The sequence below is a fragment of the Coregonus lavaretus genome, assembly GCF_964263955.1.
Source record: "Coregonus lavaretus genome assembly, chromosome: 4".
Lineage (NCBI taxonomy): Eukaryota > Metazoa > Chordata > Actinopteri > Salmoniformes > Salmonidae > Coregonus > Coregonus lavaretus.
Genome location: NC_139991.1, coordinates 72,202,291 through 72,226,684, shown reverse-complemented (window position 1 = coordinate 72,226,684; position 24,394 = coordinate 72,202,291). Strand labels below are relative to the sequence as shown.

Sequence of the window (24,394 nt, the reverse complement as noted above, 5' to 3'; positions counted from 1 at the left end):
ATTTACTGCCTTTTAAAAACATAGCTGAAATGGCTGACTTGCTTAAACAAATGTGGTTTCTACTGACAATTGAAATGTACAAACTATGGCATGAGGGGATGACGAGCGGATAAGAGGCAATCCGTAATTTCGATTAAGACATTAATGAGCGAGCTAGGATGGATGTAGTCAATATAACTATTCGTTCAGCACTTCGTTCAGAAATGCACAGCGACAGAATTCAGAACATGGGCCGTTCTTACAGTATTCTCCCTGTACACCAAGTCAGAACCGTAGGATAAATAACGGGGGCATATAAGCAGACAATGAAAGCTCTTTCAATATTCGATGATGACATTTCTCTAAAACAGGCTATAGGCTACATGTGCACCACCAAGTCAGAACAGTAGGCTAAGTTATGAGGGGGAAAGGGAACAAATTATTAGGGTAACAGCTTACTACACAACATACACTTAGTATTACTTTCTTAGCTACAGTATACATATCTCCCTGGCATATTACATCATTTATGCAGCAGCATAAAATACAATTTTGGACTCACCTTGTTGTGCTGTGCTCACTTGAACAGGAAGGTTGCATGGCGGTCCTTGTGGGCAAATTTTGTCATCAAGCTTTGTTATCAAAGTCTGGTATTCTCTGGATTTATGGTGCTTTCAAGACAACTGGGAACTCTGGAAAAAAAACAAGGTCGAATCATGACGTCAGTGATCTTTAGGTCGGAGCTCTAGAAAGAGGCCCTAGTTCTCAACTTGGAATTCCGAGTTGGATGACCATTCAAACTTATTTTCCCAGTCGGAGCTCATTTTTTTCAGAGTTCCCAGTTGTCTTGAACTCACTGAAGTCTGATATTTCCCAGTTCTGAGTTTCCAGTTGTTTTGAACACAGCAGAAGTTATGCTGAATTGACAGCATGGCCAATGTATTCAACCTTTTCTGGCCCATGGCATGTGAATGTTTATCTTTTTAAGCTCGGAAAAGAGACCCTTAAACCTAGACTTGGACCACAGACCCTCTCCACTGAATAGCAGTCTAGTGATTGCTTTGCAACGCTTGCAGTTAGCCACTGATTCCTTCCAAACGACTCATTGTTGAATTTGCGATTTCCAACTTGTTGTGTAATGTTTATGTCCAATGGCCGATGAGCACCAATACATTTTATCTATGATTTCTCTTCATATGATTGAAAAGGATTTGCCAGTAGATTGTCGACATGATTCATGATGATGACTGCTTGTCTAGCTTGCTAGCTAAGATTATCAAAGTATGATGTTGACATGATCAGTCCAATCAAAGCTATGGTAGATATAGCGTGATTTGACGTCATTTTATCTGTGGCCAATGACCTTGAGCCTTCTTGGATGGGTACTTCTAATGTAACTCTATGGCAGCACCCAAGGGGCTTGAATTTTTTTGCTCTCCCTGTAGATTTTGCAGTGACGTAGTGTCCCCATGAGTGACAGAACGCTGAGCCAATCACAGCGCAACTAGAGAACATTACCAACCCCTACGCTCCGTATTTGAGCTAGGCTGAAACACCTGCGTTTTGGAGCTGCCTTACCAAGAAAGCAAAAAACAGACCATGTTTGTATGCGGCTTTATTAACTCAAATATTATATATTTTTACATTGTTTACTAACTGATATGTGACATGTGTTAATGCCAAAATAACATGCAAAACAGGCAACTTATTTATTTTTTGCTAAACAGGTGGGGCTCAAAACAGGTGGGGCAGGGCCCTGAATAACGGGTCGCCACTGAGCCACATAACATGCTAGCAAAATGTTAATGATCACTAATATATGAGCAAACAAGAATAAAGATGATCATGAGCATTCACCTCAACTTAGATAACATTTTCCCAGCCTAACTGTAGACTAGCTAAATATCCAAACGGAGATTAAGTGAAAACAAATCGGACATTGATTGATTTATCAAGACAAACCCCACACTTGGCGCTGTCCCAATGAAAACAGTGCTGAAATGATCATCTAGTTGACCACACACGGTTATTGCTTTAAATTGTGTATAACGGTTGGATAGGACTTTCAGTAGGCCTATAAGCAACAATTTGATACATGCCTTCAATTGCATTAGCCAACTTTATTTCAATATGTTCATCATTCAGTTGATTATTACTATGGTGAGTTTTCCCTCTCTCCTCGCTTTTCGAAGACAAGGGCTGTCTCCTCGTCTCATCACATTTCACTGCCGCACGCCTTCTTGAAATCTGGCTATATATATATTTTTTTAGCTTACATTTCAGTGATGTTGGACTGGGCCTGGGCTTGGGTTTGGGCTTCAGCTCACCGGGCTTGGGTAAGACCGGGCTTTAATTTTCAAGCCAGATGAGAACTCTAACACACACACACACACACACACACACACACACACACACACACACACATCCAGCACTCTAAGCAGGTCCTAAGAGGAGACCAGCCAAATAAATATCATATTTATTAATATTATTAATCATATCAAATAAATATCAAAGAGTAATAGTCTGTCTCCTCTTATCAATTGTCCTGCCTCCTTGTCTTCTATGTTGATGCAGAGACCTTTACTAGTGAAGGGCATTTCAAGTCTTTTCACTCAGCCTTTTCATTCTTATTGGATTCGTTCACCGAAAAGAGCCGGCTCCGAACAGCTCTTCATTCCATTCACAAATGCTACTGTCACCCAACATCACAACATGTTCACAACCTCAAATTCAGTATGCCAAAAGTTCCCTTTTACAAGTTTTACTAAAGTTATCGGCGTGAGCTCTGGGCCAATCCTTTTATATCACACGTTCATGTAGGCCCATTAAAATGTTCTTTATTCTCACAGCAGTGTCAGGCCTTCATAACTCTTAACTATGCTTTTCAAAATTGGCAGGATAGGCCAGCTGTCTCACACTTTTGCCTCGAGCTCGTAACCATTTGTCCTCAGTCTATTTTATCAGGGTAATGCAGTTTATGTCCTTCTGAAAAGACTCAGCATCAAAACATTGAAGGTTTTGAAAAATGCACCCAATTTTGCATCTTGGTCTTTTACAGGTTGAGGGCACTCTGTCCTTCGAACTGGTTTCAGAGCATTTTGTATTATTCTGTATGTGAATCTGAGACACTCCATTTAGTATAATATGCTACATTTCGTATGGTATGTATTAATTTGTGGATGTCCATCACCCATTTTGTATGATATGTTACGAATTACAATTCGTATTATATGTTAGGAATTTGCTAAACTTACAATGTGTTAAAACATTTCAAAATCACTATATGTTACGAATTTGCAAAATGTATGACATGTTACGAATTCTACCTAGGTGGCTAACGTTACCTAGGCTAGGGGTTAGGGTTAAGATTAAGTTTAGGAGTTAGGTTAAACGGTTAAGGTTAGGGTTAGGGGAAGGGTTAGCTAACATGCTAAGTAGTTGCAAAGTAGCTAAAAAGTAGTAAGTACTTGAAAAGTTGCTAATCAGCTAAAATGCTAAAGTTGTCCATGTTGAGATTTGAACTCGCAACCTTTGGGTTGCTAGACGTTTGCGTCATATGCCTACCTAACCACCCCGACCAACCACCCTACTTTCGTTTTTGCCTTAGGTAACCACCTGTCTTATGTAACCATACCAAAGATAACGTATCATACTAATTTGGGTGTCCAGGATTTACATTTACTATGCTACGTCTAGTCTATGAGACCAGGCTGTGTCCTTAGGTCAAGTCGAATAAGAAAAAGGTATGAGTTAACATGCTTTATTCAATTCAACTACAGCAGCCATAACAAAATGGTCATATTCAGAATACAAAAGTGAAGTGAAAGACAACAACTATCTTATTGCTGGATGATTGTCATGTGATATAATTGACATGTGGCAGACTAGATACTGTACTAATCTATATTATATTGCTCTTGTTTGTAAATCCAGGGTCGTGGCTTTCTTACGTAAATAGATCCAGATATAATGAAGTTATTTGTGTGGATGGTCTCATCCCCATTATCTGGCACTGGGCAGATATACATAAAGAGGTGGAGTGGTCAGTAAGGACACTGGGTAGATATACAGTGCATTCTGAAAGTATTCAGACCCCTTGACTTTTTCCACATTTTGTTATGTTACAGCCTTATTCTTAAATTGATTAAATTAATATTTTTTTCTTCATCAATCCACACACAATACCCCATAATGACAAAGCTAAAACAGGTTTTTAGAAATGTTTGCAAATGTATTAAAATAAAAAAAGTATTTCCCTTTGCTATGAGACTCGAAATTGAGCTCAGGTGCATCCTGTTTCCATTGATCATCCTTGAGATATTTCTACAACTTGATTGGAGTCCAACTGTGGTAAATTCAATTGACTGGACATGATTTGGAAAGGTACACACCTGTCTATATAAGGTCCCACAGTTGACGGTGCATGTCAGAGCAAAACCCAAGCCATGAGGTCGAAGGAATTGTCCATAGAGCTCCGAGACAGGATTGTGTCGAGGCACAGATCTGGGGTAGGGTACCAAAAAATTGCAGCAGCATTGAAGGTCCCCAAGAACACAGTGGCCTCCATCATTCTTAAATGGAAGAAGTTTGGAACCACCAAGACTCTTCCTAGAGCTGGCCGCCTGGTCAAACTGAGCAATCGGGGGAGAAGGGCCTTGGTCAGGGAGGTGACCAAGAACCCGATTGGCCACTCTGACAGAGCTCCAGAGTTCCTCTGTGGAGATGGGAGATCCTTCCAGAAGGACAACAACCATCTCTGCAGCACTCCACCAATCAGGCCTTTATGGTAGAGTGGCCAGACGGAAGCCCTCCTCAGTAAAAGGCACATGACAACCCGCTTGGAGTTTGCCAAAAGATTCTGTGGTCTGATGAAACCAAGATTGAACTCTTTGGCTTGAATGCCAAGCGTGACGTCTGGAGGAAACCTGGCACCATCCCTACGGTGAAGCATGGTGGCGGCAGCATCATGCTGTGGGGATGTTTTTCAGCGGCAGGGACTGGGAGACTAGTCAGGATCGAGGGAAAGATTAACAAATTAAAGTACAGAGATCCTTGATGAATATCTCCTCCAGAGTGCTCAGGACCTCAGACTGGGGTGAAGGTTCACCTTCCAACAGGACAACAACCCTAAGCACACAGCCAAGACAATGCAGGAGTGGCTTTGGGACAAGTCTCTGAATGTCCTTGAGTGGCCCAGCCAGAGCCCAGACTTGAACCCGATCGAACATCTCTGGAGAGACCTGTAAATAGCTGTGCAGTGACGCTCCCCACCCAACCTGACAGAGCTTGAGAGGATCTACAGAGAAGAATGGGAGAAACTCTACAAATACAGGTGTGCCAAGCTTGTAGCGTCATACCCAAGAAGACTCTAGGTTGTAATCGCTGCAAAAGGTGCTTCAACAAAGTACTGAGTAAAGAGTCTGAATACTTATGTAAATGTTATTTCCGTTTTTATTTTTTATTAATACATTTGTAAATATTTAAAAACCTATTTTTGCTTTGTCATTATGGGGTATTGTGTGTAGATTGAGGGGGTGGGAACAATTTAATCAATTTTAGAATAAGGCTGTAATGTAACAAAATGTGGAAAAAGTCAAGGGGTCTGAATACTTTCCGAATGCACTGTATAGCCCCAGTGGGCGGCCGCCAACTTCTCTCTCCCTGTCTCCCTCCCTCCCTTGTTCGTGTGCTGTGCTGTCCCCTCTGGCTTACATAATAGGCTAGTCCAAGGAGTTTTCTAGGCAGAGACCATGGCATGTTTTCTAACATGAGACCATGGCAGCTATAGCGTTTAGACTTTATCACTGTACTCTCAGTCAGTAGCCTTTTGGACGTGTGAGTAGGCTACTCCCCTGGATAGGCATTGAGTTGGACAGTAGGCTACTCCCCTGGATAGGCATTGAGTTGGACAGTAGGCTACTCCCCTGGATAGGCATTGAGTTGGACAGTAGGCTACTCCCCTGGATAGGCATTGAGTTGGACAGTAGGCTACTCCCCTGGATAGGCATTGAGTTGGACAGTAGGCTACTCCCCTGGATAGGCATTGAGTTGGACAGTAGGCTACTCCCCTGGATAGGCATTGAGTTGGACAGTAGGCTACTCCCCTGGATAGGCATTGAGTTGGACAGTAGGCTACTCCCCTGGATAGGCATTGAGTTGGACAGTAGGCTACTCCCCTGGATAGGCATTGAGTTGGACAGTAGGCTACTCCCCTGGATATGCATTGAGTTGGACAGTAGGCTACTCCCCTGGATAGGCATTGAGTTGGACAGCTGGCGGTTCGTTTGTTTAATGAACATCCCCTGATCTATGCATCCCTACATCTCATATTTGACATTACAAAATGACTGTGTTATTATGATATGACAGCTGGCATGATCGGCACATTTCAGTGATGAGTGTAAAGGCCATCTGTCACCCTATCGTAGGACATGTACATCTGTAAAATATCCAAAATGGCCCATTGTTATACCGAACATTTTGTTGCAAAATAATTTCATAGGATAGCAACATGACATAAAACGCTTTACATGTGAATAATATTTGCAGTGCCAGTACACTCAGTCGCATTGTTCAAACGCCACCAGTTTAGCGAGTGGTTCCCCAAGTGATGTCACAGAGCAATTGAGCAAGTGATGTCACAGAGCAACCAACTGTTTTTCAGAATGTCTCTGCAAATGCACATACAGTGAGGGAAAAAAGTATTTGATCCCCTGCTGATTTTGTTCGTTTGCCCACTGACAAAGAAATGATCAGTCTATAATTTTAATGGTAGGTTTATTTGAACAGTGAGAGACAGAATAACAACAAATAAATCCAGAAAAACGCATGTAAAAAATGTTACAAATTGATTTGCATTTTAATGAGGGAAATAAGTATTTGACCCCCTCACAATCAGAAAGATTTCTGGCTCCCAGGTGTCTTTTATACAGGTAACGAGCTGAGATTAGGAGCACACTCTTAAAGGGAGTGGTCATAATCTCAGCTTGTTACCTGTATAAAAGACACCTGTCCACAGAAGCAATCAATCAGATTCCAAACTCTCCACCATGGCCAAGACCAAAGAGCTCTCCAAGGATGTCAGGGACAAGATTGTAGACCTACACAAGGCTGGAATGGGCTACAAGACCATCGCCAAGCAGCTTGGTGAGAAGGTAACAACAGTTGGTGCGATTATTCGCAAATGGAAGAAACACAAAAGAACTGTCAATCTCCCTCGGCCTGGGGCTCCATGCAAGATCTCACCTCGTGGAGTTGCAATGATCATGAGAACGGTGAGGAATCAGCCCAGAACTACACGGGAGGATCTTGTCAATGATCTCAAGGCAGCTGGGACCATAGTGACCAAGAAAACAATTGGTAACACACTACGCCGTGAAGGCCTGAAATCCTGCAGCGCCCGCAAGGTCCCCCTGCTCAAGAAAGCACATATACAGGGCCGTCTGAAGTTTGCCAATGAACATCTGAATGATTCAGAGGAGAACTGGGTGAAAGTGTTGTGGTCAGATGAGACCAAAATCAAGCTCTTTGGTATCAACTCAACTCGCCGTGTTTGGAGGAGGAGGAATGCTGCCTATGACCCCAAGAACACCATCCCCACCGTCAAACATGGAGGTTGAAACATTATGCTTTCGGGATGTGTTTCTGCTAAGGGGACAGGACAACTTGACCGCATCAAAGGGACGATGGACGGGCCATGTACCGTCAAATCTTGGGTGAGAACCTCCTTCCCTCAGCCAAGGCATTAAAAATGGGTCGTGGATGGGTATTCCAGCATGATAATGACCCAAAACACACAGCCAAGGCAACAAAGGAGTGGCTCAATAAGAAGCACATTAAGGTCCTGGAGTGGCCTAGCCAGTCTCCAGACCTTAATCCCATAGAAAATCTGTGGAGTGAGCTGAAGGTTCGAGTTGCCAAACATCAGCCTCGAAACCTTAATGACTTGGAGAAGATCTGCAAAGAGGAGTGGGACAAAATCCCTCCTGAGATGTGTGCAAACCTGGTGGCCAACTACAAGAAACGTCTGACCTCTGTGATTGCCAACAAGGGTTTTGCCACCAAGTACTAAGTAATGTTTTGCAGAAGGGTCAAATACTTATTTCCCTCATTAAAATGCAAATCAATTATTTTTTTTTTTTACATGCGTTTTTCTGGATTATTTTGTTGTTATTCTGTCTCTCACTGTTCAAATAAACCTACCATTAAAATTATAGACTGATCATGTCTTTGTCAGTGGGCAAACGTACAAAATCAGCAGGGGATCAAATACTTTTTCCCCTCACTGTACAAAGTAGTTTTATTTTTCAAATGAGGTGGAGAGGATCTGCAGAGAAGATTGGGAAAAACTCCCCAAATACAGGTGTAGCAAGCTTGTAGTGTCGTACCCAAGAAGACTCGAGGCAAACTGCCTCTGGAAGCAATGTCATCACAAGAACTGTTCGTCAGGGGGCTTCATGAAATGGGTTTCCATGGCCGATTAGCTACACACAAGCCTAAGATCACCATGCGCAATGCCCAGCGCTGTCTGGAGTAGTGTAAAGCTCGCCGCCATTGGTTCGGGCTAGGCCCCTTAGTCCCAGTGAAGGGAAATCTGAACGCTACAGCATACAATGACATTCTAGACGATTCTGTGCTTCCAACTTTGTGGCAACAGTTTGGGGAAGGCCCTTTCCTGTTTCAGCATGACAATGCCACCGTGCACAAAGCGAGGTCCATACAGAAATGCTTTGTCGAGATCGGTATTGAAGAACTTGACTGGCCTGCACAGAGCACTGACCTCATACCAATAGAACACCTTTGGGATTAATTTGAACGCCAACTGCGGGCCAGTGCCCCACCTCACTAATGCTCTTGTGGCTGAATGGAAGCAAGTCCATGCAGCAATGTTCCAACATCTAGTGGAAAGACTTCCCAGATGACTGGAGGCTGTTATAGCAGCAAAAGGGGGACCAACTCCATATTAATGCCCATGATTTTGGAATGAGATGTTCGACGAGCACGTGTCCACATACTTTTGGTCATTTAGTGTACATGTTCCGCGATAAACATTATCTCCCATTTTGATGACTTGTGATAATATTGGATGACTTGTGATAATATTGGATGACTTGTGATAATAATGGATGACGTATGATAATATTGGATGACTTGTGATAATATTGGATGATTTGTGATACTGGATGACTTGTGATAACATTGGATGACTTGTGATAATATTGGATGACTTGTGATAATACTTTTGGTCATGTAGTGTAAATAAAGAGGTGAAGAGGTCAGTTAGGACACTGGGCAGATGAAGAGGTCAGTTAGGACACTGGGCAGATGAAGAGGTCAGTTAGGACATTGGGCAGATGAAGAGGTCAGTTAGGACATTGGGCAGATGAAGAGGTCAGTTAGGACACTGGGCAGATGAAGAGGTCAGTTAGGACATTGGGCAGATGAAGAGGTCAGTTAGGACACTGGGCAGATGAAGAGGTCAGTTAGGACACTGGGCAGATGAAGAGGTCAGTTAGGACACTGGGCAGATGAAGAGGTCAGTTAGGACACTGGGCAGATGAAGAGGTCAGTTAGGACATTGGGCAGATGAAGAGGTCAGTTAGGACATTGGGCAGATGAAGAGGTCAGTTAGGACACTGGGCAGATGAAGAGGTCAGTTAGGACACTGGGCAGATGAAGAGGTCAGTTAGGACACTGGGCAGATGAAGAGGTCAGTTAGGACATTGGGCAGATGAAGAGGTCAGTTAGGACACTGGGCAGATGAAGAGGTCAGTTAGGACACTGGGCAGATGAAGAGGTCAGTTAGGACACTGGGCAGATGAAGAGGTCAGTTAGGACACTGGGCAGATGAAGAGGTCAGTTAGGACACTGGGCAGATGAAGAGGTCAGTTAGGACACTGGGCAGATGAAGAGGTCAGTTAGGACATTGGGCAGATGAAGAGGTCAGTTAGGACATTGGGCAGATGAAGAGGTCAGTTAGGACACTGGGCAGATGAAGAGGTCAGTTAGGACACTGGGCAGATGAAGAGGTCAGTTAGGACACTGGGCAGATATAAATAAAGAGGTGAAGAGGTCAGTTAGGACACAGAAAAAATGAAGTAAATTCCCCCTCCCATTCTGTGACTGTTGTGCAGTGGCAATTTTTGCATGTAAATGTTGGTGGGGCAACCATGAAGGCCTGATTCACGCAGTCTCCTCTGAACAGTTGATGTTGAGATGTGTCTGTTACTTGAACTCTGTGAAGCATTTATTTGGGCAACGCTAATGAACTTATCCTCTGCAGCAGAGGTAACTCTGGGTCTTCCATTCCTGTGGTGGTCCTCATGAGAGCCAGTTTCATCATAGCGCTTGATGTCTTAAAGTAATGATGGACTGTCGTTTCTCATTACTTATTTGAGCTGTTCTTGCCATAATATGGACTTGGTCTTTTACCAAATAGGGCTATCTTCTGTATACCATCCCTACCTTGTCACAACACAACTGATTGGCTCAAACACATTAAGAAGGAAAGAAATTCCACAAATTAACTTTTAACAAGGCACACCTTTTAATTGAAATGCATTCCAGGTGACTACCTCATGAAGCTGGTTGAGAGAATGCCAAGAGTGTGCAAAGCTGTCATCAAGGCAAAGGGTGGCTATTTGAAGAATCTCAAATATAAAATATATTTTGATTTGTTTAACACTTTTTTGGTTATTACATGATTCCATATGTGTTATTTCATAGTTTTGATGTCTTCACTATTATTCTACAATGTAGAAAATAGTAAAAATTAATAAAAATCCTGGAATGAGTAGGTGTGTCCAAACTTTTGACTGGTAGTGTATATATTTTAGCTAAATGACAGGTCACCACTGCTGTTGTTGTTAAATGGAAGTCATTACATCATACATATTCAATCAGATGTTATGCCATGAGTAAAATTAGAGAGTAAATCCCTGTAGACGAATTTGAGAGAATTATTTGCTGAAAATTATTGATTGTGTAAAATGGTCTGTGCTGTACCCAGCATTTGTTTTGCTGATTCACTTTCTTTACATCTGTGGTCTCACGCCTCTTTTTCTTACTGTCTCTCTTCTTAAAGGCAAACCTTTGACAGAAAACACATGAAAAAATACACTATACTGTATAAAGAAAGACTAGGTCTCTGGACTATATTTTTCTCATCAAACATGTCAGCTGGGCCTGTTTCATATAATCAAGTTTTTATAAGAAGTGGAGTTTTGGCTTTAAAGTTCAACAGAGGAAAGAAGTGAAAGGGCTCTATTCAATCCGTAACGCTGAACATCCGCTTTCTAGCGCCATTGACTATTAAAGGCAATGTTCCCGTGGTCGCGGAGACTGCATTCAAGGTCAACGCTGCATATGTTGGCTCAATCTGAAATTACTTTAAAATGTTAAAGCTTCTCTTCAGTGATACTTTGGCCCTGAAAGGGATAAATCTGGAGCAGACAAAGAAAACAATTTCACAAGTACAAAAGCCCTACATAAAGTGACAAAAATGTGAAAGAGAAGGTGAAGGTCTTGTAAAGAACCAACCAACCCACACATTTTTTATTTTTTATTTTATTTCACCTTTATTTAACCAGGTAAGCCAGTTGAGAACAAGTTCTCATTTACAACTGCGACCTGGCCAAGATAAAGCTGGACTAAACATGGACTGATTAAATCTAAAGTGGACAGAATAGGTAAGTCTCCAAATAGATTGGTGTAGCAGATGGGGAACAGAAAGGAAAATGCTGCACACTCTGTGAAAATCACTCATCAGCTAGGTGGTCCTGATTTCGAGTTGTGGTATAAGCTCAATCGATAGATAGTAGATACCTTCATGTAAAATTACTTATTCAGATACTGTATTGAGCAGTGATACAAAATATATAAATTTTTATACCAATTATAAGCCTAATTTTATGTAATTGTACTATTTTATGCAATTTTATGTTCATGTATATTTGTTGGCATGATCATTTAGCCTACTTCACAAGCCTATCAGACTCCTAGAAGGTCTCTGATTGACGGAAGTGTACAATAACCAATGAGAATTGGGACCTCCCCTGATGTTTGTGAAAATGCTGAGGGAGCTCTATGAACCTGAGCCGCGGTGCAACGGTCTATGGCCCGTGATGTGAACGGGAAAAAGCGGTGAGGGAGGACCGCCCTTCTCAAATCGAGCAGTAATCTGCGCCGCTCGGTCAGGTTGTCAACAAGGCAGCATGGTGCATCGTCCAAAAACATACAATATATATTTTCCGTAAAATATATGTTCGTATTTTCAAAATAGTTTTCATTGGGAAGGCAGATAAAGTGTTTTTTAAAAAGCAATCACTTTTGCAAGTGAAAACACAGATTCCTACTAATTTCTCCACGTGCTTAATCTGGCCTAGGCTACATCACTTTTGTTTTGAGCCGACTTCTCGCGTGGGCTTTGAACTGGCTCCTGTCTCACACACAGGAGGCAGCCCGGTTCCCAAAACGAATGATATCACTTTTCACCCTTTGAAACTCCTTTCACCGGGTAACCCGGGCCGAATAATCGAATCCCCTCATTGCCAACGAAAATATGGAAAATGGCCGCGTGCATCTCCGCTACTTCAAAACAAGCGATTCGCTATTAACAATACAATCAAACAATTTGAAATACTTTTAGAAACGCCACTGAACAGAGGAACATTTAAATATGAGTTTTAGCAAGTTGTTTTTCCCTCCGTGCTGCTCAATTGTCGAAAGATGGCAAGACTTTCAAGACTTTCTTTGAGGAAACTTTTAGTTTTCTTCCTCTGCCTATCAGCTGTACTTTTTATTTGGATTACTCTGCAGGTATTTGTTGTTACATGAACGAAAAGTATAGAGGTCGAACAGAAACACTGTCAGTTGTACCCTACAGTAGTGACCTTTTCACGCCAATGGTTTCCACCGTTGTGAAATGTATCCATTTTTTTCTCGCAGTGGTTACATTGTGTCTTCAAGAACGTGGCACTACATAGAATAACAAACGCTTTGCACGCAAACATTTGCATATAGAGAGTTGTGTTGATTCCTATCTTTTGTTTGCAGGCACAAAGTGCAGAAACGCAATAGATTCCCTCCCCAACATCTGTTCCTAGGTCTGCTTGGTCTATCTGACTAATACTGGGATGAAAACTAGAATCTCTTTCACCTCTGGTATTTCCTTATCTTTTCCCACCTGGTTAACCATCTCAATCCCATATCATTAACTGGTATATTCCAGAATGCATGGAATTAGATGTCTGTTGGTATTTGAAACTCATTAATTTAGCTATACATACGTTATTGCATGTATTATCATCATACTTTCGTAGTGTTTTACTGTCAGGCTGCATGCATGTGTTTATGCTGAGGTGCATGTTATTGCATGCATTGCACATCTTCATGAAAATGACCATAACCTGAATCATTCAAAATCCATATACTTCCCAAACAGTGTGGTGTCAAAAAGATGGTCTATATTTCCCAAAAGGTACATTCAGTGGTAATATAGATTTTCTGTCTTTGCATAGGTGGTGGTGGAGCTTGGTCAGTTTGAAAGGACAGTACACATCCTCCCTCCAAGGAACCTACACGAGTCAGGCTGGAGACATGGTTTACATGGCAGCGGCATGTTGGCCAGTGAGAGAACCCCCCCTGGAGGTCCAGAGGGCCAGTACCCTTACATTGTATGGTGGTCCCCACTAACAGGAGAGATTGGACGACTAGGAGAGTGTGGGACAAACAAGTGCTTCTTCACCATCAACAGAACCCTCTACTCTCACTCATCAACACAGGCCTTCCTATTCTATGGTGAGACTTTATTTGTATTTCTTTATTTGACATTCGTTGAGACTATAGGAACATCTGAAAATGTACTATGTATGGGTCTGTATAGTTCCTCAAGCTAACAGTGTAAATAATTATTTCAACTTGGTATGGTGTTTGATTTAGACGAATTGTTTGTCTTCATGATACTTAGCCTAGTTGACAAGAGGCTTGAAGGAGGACAAGATTTAGTACATTTCTACAGTCAAGTAAAAACTGATTAGACCGTCTTTGTTGAGATGTATTCATCTACATGGATGGTTTGGTATGACATTATCATCCTCTGATTCTTCAATTGGTGTGATATGATACAGTAGGGATGGACCACGTTTTTGATTTGAGTAAACATGATCAAATGTACACTAGAGGGAGCCATTGTTCTGTGGGTCCACGCTGAAGAGAATGCCCTGCGATTGCAGATGCATGTTACTGTATTGGTTCAACCGTTTCCATAGAAATAGTTGACCCTAGAGCACCTTATTGTGAAAACAGTGATTGATGAAAGATAATATTTGCGTATCCTGTAGGCCTACCTTATGTGTATGGCACTAAAAACTCTTGCTGGAATTGCAATGTATGTTAATGTATGTGAATGAAGGTTCAGAATCACATCTGGTTCTTACCTCCTCGTACCTTGGTTCTAACCATGATTTTCTTAGAGGGAACTATAGAGTTATATGTATCCAATAGCATTGTGTGCATCCATTTGCTAATTCTTACCATAATATTAACCTTCTCATTGAGGATTTCCTATATATAAAGTTGAAGTCAGAAGTTTACATACACCTTAGCCAAATACATTTAAACTCAGTTTTCACAATTCCTGACATTTAATCCTAGTAAAAATTCCCTGTTTTAGGTCAGTTAGGATCACCACTTTATTTAAAGAATGTGAAATGTCAGAATAATAGTAGAGAGAATGATTTATTTCAGCTTTTGTTGTCAGAATAATAGTAGAGAGAATGATTTATTTCAGCTTTTGTTTCTTTCATCACATTCCCAGTGGGTCAGAAGTTTACATACACTCAATTAGTATTTGGTAGCATTGCCTTTAAATTGTTTAACTTGGGTCAAACGTTTCGGGTAGCCTTCCACAATAAGTTGGGTGAATTTTGGCCCATTCCTCCTGACAGAGCTGGTGTAACTGAGTCAGGTTTGTAGGCCTCCTTGCTCGCACACACTTTTTCAGTTCTGCCCACAAATGTTCTATAGGATTGAGGTCAGGGCTTTGTGATGGCCACTCCAATACCTTGACTTTGTTGTCCTTAAGCCATTTTGCCACAACTTTGGAAGTATGCTTGGGGTCATTGTCCATTTGGAAGACCCATTTGCGACCAAGCTTTAACTTTCTGACTGATGTCTTGAGATGTTGCTTCAATATATCCACATAATTTTCCTTCCTCATGATGCCATCTATTTTGTGAAGTGCACCAGTCCCTCCTGCAGCAAAGCACCCCCACAACATGATGCTGCCACCCCCGTGCATCACGGTTGGGATGGTGTTCTTCGGCTTGCAAGCAACCCCCTTTTTCCTCCATTATGGCCAAACAGTTCTATTTTTGTTTCATCAGACCAGAGGACATTTCTCCAAAAAGTACGATCTTTGTCCCCATGTGCAGTTGCAAACTGTAGACTGGCTTTTTTATGGCTGTTTTGGAGCAGTGGCTTCTTCCTTGCTGAGCGGCCTTTCAGGTTATGTCGAAATAGGACTTGTTTTACTGTGAATATAGATACTTTTGTACCTGTTTCCTCCAGCATCTTCACAAGGTGCTTTGCTGTTGTTCTGGGATTGATTTGCACTTTTCGCACCCGAGTACGTTCATCTCTAGGAGACAGAACGCGTCTCCTTCCTGAGCGGTATGACGGCTGCGTGGTCCCAGGGTGTTTATACTTGCATACTATTGGTTGTACAGATTAATGTGGTACCTTCAAATCTATCAGGTCTACCATTTTTTTCCTAGGTCTTGGCTGATTTCTTTTGATTTTCCCATGATGTCAAGCAAAGAGGCACTGAGTTTGAAGGTAGGCCTTGAAATACATCCACAGGTACACCTCCTATTGACTCAAATTATGTCATTAGCCTATCAGAAGCTTATAAAGCCATGACAACATTTTCTAGAATTTTCCAAGCTGTTTAAAGGCACAGTCAACTTAGTGTATGTAAACTTCTGACCCACTGGAATTGTGATAGAGTGAATTATAAGTGAAATAATCGTCTGTAAACAATTGTTGGAAAAATGACTTGTGTCATACACAAAGTAGATGTCCTAACCGACTTGCCAAAACTATAGTTTGTTAACAAGAAATTAGTGGTTGAAAAACAAGTTTGAATGACTCCAACCTAAGTGTATGTAAACCTCCGACTTCAACTGTATCTTATTATTACAGTAATATTAACCTTCTCATTGAGGATTTCCTATATCTTATTATTACAGTAATATTAACCTTCTCATTGAGGATTTCCTATATATATATATATATATATATATATATATACAGTGGGGAAAAAAAGTATTTAGTCAGCCACCAATTGTGCAAGTTCTCCCACTTAAAAAGATGAGAGAGGCCTGTAATTTCCATCATAGGTACACGTCAACTATGACAGACAAAATGAGGAAAAAAAATCCAGAAAACCATATTGTAGGAGTTTTTATGAATTTATTTGCAAATTATGGTGGAAAATAAGTATTTGGTCAATAACAAAAGTTTCTCAATACTTTGTTATATACCCTTTGTTGGCAATGACACAGGTCAAACGTTTTCTGTAAGTCTTCACAAGGTTTTCACACACTGTTGCTGGTATTTTGGCCCATTCCTCCATGCAGATCTCCTCTAGAGCAGTGATGTTTTGGGGCTGTCGCTGGGCAACACAGACTTTCAACTCCCTCCAAAGATTTTCTATGGGGTTGAGATCTGGAGACTGGCTAGGCCACTCCAGGACCTTGAAATGCTTATTACGAAGCCACTTCTTCGTTGCCCGGGCGGTGTGTTTGGGGTCATTGTCATGCTGAAAGACCCAGCCACGTTTCATCTTCAATGCCCTTGCTGATGGAAGGAGGTTTTCACTCAAAATCTCACGATACATGGCCCCATTCATTCTTTCCTTTACACGGATCAGTCGTCCTGGTCCCTTTGCAGAAAAACAGCCCCAAAGCATGATGTTTCCACCCCCATGCTTCACAGTAGGTATGGTGTTCTTTGGATGCAACTCAACATTCTTTGTCCTCCAAACACGACGAGTTGAGTTTTTTTTTCTATTTTGGTTTCATCTGACCATATGACATTCTCCCAATCCTCTTCTGGATCATCCAAATGCACTCTAGCAAACTTCAGATGGGCCTGGACATGTACTGGCTTAAGCAGGGGGACACGTCTGGCACTGCAGGATTTGAGTCCCTGGCGGCGTAGTGTGTTACTGATGGTAGGCTTTGTTACTTTGGTCCCAGCTCTCTGCAGGTCATTCACTAGGTCCCCCCGTGTGGTTCTGGGAGTTTTGCTCACCGTTCTTGTGATCATTTTGACCCCACGGGGTGAGATCTTGCGTGGAGCCCCAGATCGAGGGAGATTATCAGTGGTCTTGTATGTCTTCCATTTCCTAATAATTGCTCCCACAGTTGATTTCTTCAAACCAAGCTGCTTACCTATTGCAGATTCAGTCTTCCCAGCCTGGTGCAGGTCTACAATTTTGTTTCTGGTGTCCTTTGACAGCTCTTTGGTCTTGGCCATAGTGGAGTTTGGAGTGTGACTGTTTGAGGTTGTGGACAGGTGTCTTTTATACTGATAACAAGTTCAAACAGGTGCCATTAATACAGGTAACGAGTGGAGGACAGAGGAGCCTCTTAAAGAAGAAGTTACAGGTCTGTGAGAGCCAGAAATCTTGCTTGTTTGTAGGTGACCAAATACTTATTTTCCACCATAATTTGCAAATAAATTAATAAAAATCCTACAATGTGATTTTCTGGATTTCTTTTTCTCCATTTGTCTGTCATAGTTGACGTGTACCTATGATGAAAATTACAGGCCTCTCTCATCTTTTTAAGTGTGAGAACTTGCACAATTGGTGGCTGACTAAATCCTTTTTTCCCCACTGTGTATATATATATATATACTACCGTTCAAAAGTTTGGGTTCACTTAGAAATGTCCTTGTTTTCCATGAAAACATACATGAAATGAGTTTGAATAGGAAATATAGCAAAATGCATAGGAAATGTAGTCATTGACAAGGTTAAAAATAAGGATTTTTAATTGAAACTTTGCTTTCGTCAAAGAATCCTCCATTTGCAGCAATTACAGCCTTGCAGACCTTTGGCATTCTAGTTGTCAATTTGTTGAGGTAATCTGAAGAGATTTCACCCCATGCTTTCTGAAGCACCTCCCACAAGTTGGATTGGCTTGATGGGCACTTCTTACGTACCATACGGTCAAGCTGCTCCCACAACAGCTCAAAAGGGTTGAGATCCGGTGACTGTGCTGGCCACTCCATTATAGACAGAATACCAGCTGACCGCTTCTTCCCTAAATAGTTATTGCATAGTTTGGAGCTGACCATCACCCCCAGACCATCACATTGCCTCCACCATGCTTGACAGATGGCATCAAGCACTCCTCCAGCATCTATTAATTTGGTCTCCGTCTCATAAATGTTCTTCTTTGTGATCCGAACACCTCAAACTTCGATTCGTCTGTCCATAACAGTTTTTTCCAATCTTCCTCTGTCCAGTGTCTGTGTTCTTTTGCCCATCTTAATATTTTATTTTTATTGGCCAGTCTGAGATATGGCTTTTTCTTTGCAACTCTGCCTAGAAGGTCAGCATCCCGGAGTCGCCTCTTCACTGTTGACTTTGAGACCTGTGTTTTGCGGGACTATTTAATGAAGCTGCCAGTTGAGGACCTGTGAGGCGCCTGTTTCTCGAACTAGACACTCGAATGTATTTGTCCTCTTGCTCAGTTGTGCACCGGGGCCTCTCACTCCCCTTTCTATTCTGGTTAGAGCCACTTTGTGCTATTCTGTGACAGGAGTAGTACACAGCGTTGTACGAGATCTTCAGTTTCTTGGCAATTTCTCGCATGGAATAGCCTTCATTTCTCAGAACAAGAATAGACTGACGAGTTTCAGAAGAAAGTGATTTGTTTCTGGCCATTTTGAGCCTGTAATCGAACCCACAATTGCTGATGCTCCAGATACTCAACTAGTCTCAAGAAGGCCCGTTTTATTGCTTCTTTAATCAGCACAACAGTTTTCAGCTGTGCTAACATAATTGCAAAAGGGTTTTCTAATGATCAATTAGCCTTTTAAAATGATAAACTTGGTTTAGCAAACACAACGTGCCATTGGAACACAGGACTGATGGTTGCTGATAATGGGCCTCTGTACGCCAATGTAGATATTCCATTCCGTTTCCAGCTACAATAGCCATTTACAACATTAACAATGTCTACACTGTATTTCTGATCAATTTGATGTTATTTTAATGGACAAAAAAAAAGATTTTCTCTTCGAAAACAAGGACATTTCTAAGTGACCCCAAACTTTTGAACGGTAGTGTACAGTGAGGGAAAAAAGTATTTGATCCCCTGCTGATTTTGTATGTTTGCCCACTGACAAAGAAATGATCAGTCTATAATTTTAATGGTAGGTTTATTTGAACAGTGAGAGACAGAATAACAACAAAAAAATCAAGAAAAACGCATTACAAAAATGTTATAAATTAATTTGCACTTTAATGAGGGAAATAAGTATTTGACCCCTCTGCTAAACATGACTTAGTACTTGGTGGCAAAATCCTTGTTGGCAATCACAGAGGTCAGACGTTTCTTGTAGTTGGCCACAAGGTTTGCACACATCTCAGGAGGGATTTTGTCCCACTCCTCTTTGCAGATCTTCTCCAAGTCATTAAGGTTTCGAGGCTGATGTTTGGCAACTCGAACCTTCAGCTCCCTCCACAGATTTTCTATGGGATTAAGGTCTGGAGACTGGCTAGGCCACTCCAGGACCTTAATGTGCTTCTTCTTGAGCCACTCCTTTGTTGCCTTGGCCGTGTGTTTTGGGTCATTGTCATGCTGGAATATCCATCCACGACCCATTTTCAATGCCCTGGCTGAGGGAAGGAGGTTCTCACCCAAGATTTGACGGTACATGGCCCCGTCCATCGTCCCTTTGATGCGGTGAAGTTGTCCTGTCCCCTTAGCAGAAAAACCCCACCAAAGCATAATGTTTCAACCTCCATGTTTGACGGTGGGGATGGTGTTCTTGGGGTCATAGGCAGCATTCCTCCTCCTCCAAACACGGCGAGTTGAGTTGATGCCAAAGAGCTCCATTTTGGTCTCATCTGACCACAACACTTTCACCCAGTTCTTCTCTGAATCATTCAGATGTTCATTGGCAAACTTCAGACAGGCATGTATATGTGCTTTCTTGAGCAGGGGGACCTTGTGGGCGCTGCAGGATTTCAGTCCTTCACGGCATAGTGTGTTACCAATTGTTTTCTTGGTGACTATGGTCCCAGCTGCCTTGAGATCATTGACAAGATCCTCCCGTGTAGTTCTGGGCTGATTCCTCACCGTTCTCATGATCATTGCAACTCCACGAGGTGAGATCTTGCATGGAGCCCCAGGCCGAGGGAGATTGACAGTTCTTTTGTGTTTCTTCCATTTGCGAATAATCGCACCAACTGTTGTCACCTTCTCACCAAGCTGCTTGGCGATGGTCTTGTAGCCCATTCCAGCCTTGTGTAGGTCTACAATCTTGTCCCTGACATCATTGGAGAGCTCTTTGGTCTTGGCCATGGTGGAGAGTTTGGAATCTGATTGATTGATTGCTTCTGTGGACAGGTGTCTTTTATACAGATAACAAACTGGATTAGGAGCACTCCCTTTAAGAGTGTGCTCCTAATCTCAGCTCGTTACCTGTATAAAAGACACCTGGGAGCCAGAAATCTTTCTGATTGAGAGGGTGTCAAATACTTATTTCCCTCATTAAAATGCAAATCAATTTATAACATTTTTGACATGCGTTTTTCTGGATTTTTGTTGTTGTTATTCTGTCTCTCACTGTTCAAATAAACCTACCATTAAAATTATAGACTGATCATTTCTTTGTCAGTGGGCAAACGTACAAAATCAGCAGGGGATCAAATACTTTTTTCCCTCACTTTATATCTTATTTTTCCAGTAATATTAACCTTCTCATTGAGGTTTTCCTATATATATCTTATTATTACAGTAATATTAACCTTCTCATTGAGGATTTCCTATATATATCTTATTATTACAGTAATATTAACCTTCTCATTGAGGATTTCCTATATATATCTTATTATTACAGTAATATTAAACTTCTCATTGAGGATTTAATATATATATATATAAATATATCTTATTATTACAGTAATATTAAGCTTCTCATTGAGGATTTCCTATATATATCTTATTATTACAGGAATATTAACCTTCTCATTGAGGATTTAATATATATATTGACAGCCTAGTAGAGGACAGCAGTGCACCTGATTTAAGAGGATATCCGAGACAAATTGATTTGAGCATTTCCGATGATAATAAAACACCTGGCATCTCCTACCATAAACACTGCAAGGCAGAAAGACATACAACTGTTACTTCATCATTCTTCAGATCCCAGAGTAATCTGTCTCAAAGTCATCTCAGATAAAATGAGTAAAAGGAAGAATATAAATCATATTTTATGGTAATCTACTCTACGTATTGCTTCTGTAATAAGTGAAATGGTCAGCATTGCTTTCAGTGTGCTGACCCTTCACATTCAAGACATCAACTCTATACTAATGTCTCCCCTTTCCAACCCTCTTGAATCAAACCAGGCACCGACTTCAACATCGAGAGTCTTCCACTGCCGAGGAGAGCGCACCACCAGTGGGCCTTGTTTCACGAGGAGTCACCCAAAAACAACTACAAGCTCTTCCACGAGCCCGTCATCACCCTCTTTAACCACACAGCCACCTTCAGCCAGCACTCCCACCTGCCCCTCACCTCCCAGTACCTGGAGAGCCTTGAGGTTCTGACCTCTCAGACCTACCTGGTGTCCCTCGACCAGAAGAACGAGCTGAGGAAAACACTAGCCCCGGTGGTGTACGTCCAGTCAGACTGCGACCCTCCGTCGGACCGGGACACCTATGTGAGCGAGTTAATGAAGCACATCCAGGTTGATTCCTATGGACAATGCCTCCACAACAAAGACCTGCCTTCCCATCTGAGGGACTCGACCACCATGGAGGAGCAGGCCTTTTACCAGATCCTGGCCCAGTACAAGTTCATTCTGGCCTTTGAGAACGCCGTCTGCGACGACTACATCACAGAGAAACTGTGGAGGCCTCTCAAGCTTGGGGTGGTCCCCGTGTATTACGGGGCTCCCAACGTTCGGAAATGGCTGCCGAGCAACAGTAGTGCGGTTGTAGTCGTCCCAGACGAGCCCCCAGAAAAACTGGCTCGGTATCTGAAGAGGTTAGATGAGGACGACGGGGAGTATGCCACTTATCTGGAGTGGAAGTTGAAGCGTGAAGTCTCCAACCTGGAGTTGGTAAAGGAGCTGAAGGAACGCCCGTGGGGTGTCCAGGACCTGACACAGGAGAACTACGTAGATGTGTTTGAGTGCATGGTGTGCAACAGGGTGTGGGAGAACATCGACAGACAGAAAAAGGTAACATGAACTGAACTGTTTTATTTGTGACGTCTAATGATAAGGTTGCCCATTTCTTTGAGTACAATTTACTTGGTGTGTCAACAGTTTGACAGTATTATTAGTTTGACAGTAGATCCCCATGATCTGACGCCATGATGACAGCTACTCTTCCCGTGGTCTGTACACACAACAAAAAAGACAGTAGACTTTACATTATTGGCATTACAAGACTGTAACACAATATTGTGTTAATAATAATAATAATATTCAGGCTGGTATGAAATAGACCTGCAAGAATATTGTATTTTTCTATTGTGCATATTATAGTAAATTTTTGCCTCCCAAACAGGGCCTTGTTCCGAAAACCTGGCAAGCAGAGGGAAACCACCTAAAGTGTCCGCCTCCGAGGATATTTGACTTTGCTTCAGACCCTAGAAACCGGACATTTTTGCGAGGAATTTGGACGGCCAGTTACGAGCAGTCCAAGAAAGAGGCTAGGGCGTTGCGTCGCTTGGCCGAGAGGAACAGGAATTTCACTGTGGCGCAGTACTGGAAGGAGGTATTCACTGACTAAAACACTGCTAAAATACTATAATTCATATGGCCACCGTACGCTTTGGTGGTGGTGTGTAAAAGTTCAGAAACACTATGAACATGAAAATGGTCCACATATTATGACTTCTGGTTGCACATGACAATCACACAATAACGTTTGATCAATATACACTACCAGTCAAAAGTTTGGATACACCTACTCATTCAAGGGTTTTTCTTTATTTTTACTATTTTTTTACATTGTAGAATAATAGTGAAGACATCAAAACTATGAAATAACACATATGGAATCATGTAGTAAACGAAAAAGTGTTAAACAAATCAAAATATATTTTATATTTGTGATTCTTCAAATAGCCACCTTTTGCCTTGATGACAGCTTTGCATACTCTTGGCATTCTGCCAACCAGCTTCACCTGGAATGCTTTTCCAACAGTCTTGAAGGAGTTCCCACATATGCTGAGCACTTGTTGGCTGCTTTTCCTTCACTCTGCGGTCCGACTCATCCTAAACCATCTCAATTTGGTTGAGGTCAGGGGATTGTGGAGGCCAGGTCATCTGATGCAGCACTCCATCATTCTCCTTCTTGGTAAAATAGCCCTTACACAGCCTGGAGGTGTGTTGGGTCATTGTCCTGTTGAAAAACAAATGATAATCCCACTAAGCCCAAACCAGATGGGATGGCGTATTGCTGCAGAATGCTGTGGTAGCCATGCTAGTTAAGTGTGCCTTGAATTGTAAATAAATCACAGACCGTGTCACCAGCAAAGCACCCCCATACCATAACACCTCCTCCTCCATGCTTTACAGTGGGAACTACACATGCGCAGATCATCCGTTCACCCACACCACATCTCACAAAGACACGGCGGTTTGAACCAAAAATCTCAAATTTGGACTCCAGACCAAAGGACACATTTCCACCGGTCTAATGTCCATCACTCGTGTTTCTTGGCCCAAGCAGGTCTCTTCTTATTATTGGTGTCCTTTAGTAGTGGTTTCTTTGCAGCAATTCGACCATGAAGGCCTGATTCACACAGTCTTCTCTGAACAGTTGATGATCAGATGTGTCTGTTACTTTAACTCTGTGAAGCATTTATTTGGGCTGCAATTTCTGAGGCTGGTAACTCTAATGAACTTATCCTCTGCAGCAGAGGTAACTCTGGGTCTTCCATTCCTGTGGTGGTCCTCATGAGAGCCAGTTTCATCATAATGCTTGATGGTTTTTGCGACTGCACTTGAAGAAACTTTCAAAGTTCTTGAAATGTTCCGGATTGACTGACCTTCATGTCTTAATGTAATGATGGACTGTCGTTTCTCTTTGCTTATTTGAGCTGTTCTTGCCATAATATGGACTTGGTATTTTACCAAATAGGGCTATCTTCTGTAT

General features: G+C 41.9%; 1 protein-coding gene across 1 annotated transcript; it reads left to right on the top strand.

The window, feature by feature from the left end:
* Window positions 1-12,523: 12,523 nt before the first annotated feature.
* pofut3 (protein O-fucosyltransferase 3) lies at window positions 12,524-23,474 on the top strand. The gene is made up of 4 exons (XM_084159675.1): window positions 12,524-12,795; window positions 13,497-13,776; window positions 21,632-22,467; window positions 22,799-23,474. Exons 1-4 carry the CDS (start codon window positions 12,706-12,708, stop codon window positions 23,021-23,023), a joined length of 1,431 nt encoding a protein of 476 aa, XP_084015801.1. The 5' UTR covers window positions 12,524-12,705; the 3' UTR covers window positions 23,024-23,474.
* Window positions 23,475-24,394: the final 920 nt, after the last annotated feature.

Excerpts from the sequence above, each read along its gene's own strand:
- pofut3 (XM_084159675.1), top strand. The coding sequence starts at position 12,706 with ATGGCAAGACTTTCAAGACTTTCTTTGAGGAAACTTTTAGTTTTCTTC. Across the intron at positions 12,796-13,496 it reads TTATTTGGATTACTCTGCAG|GTGGTGGTGGAGCTTGGTCA; the intron begins GTATTTGTTGTT and ends GTCTTTGCATAG. Across the intron at positions 22,468-22,798 it reads ACATCGACAGACAGAAAAAG|GGCCTTGTTCCGAAAACCTG; the intron begins GTAACATGAACT and ends CCTCCCAAACAG.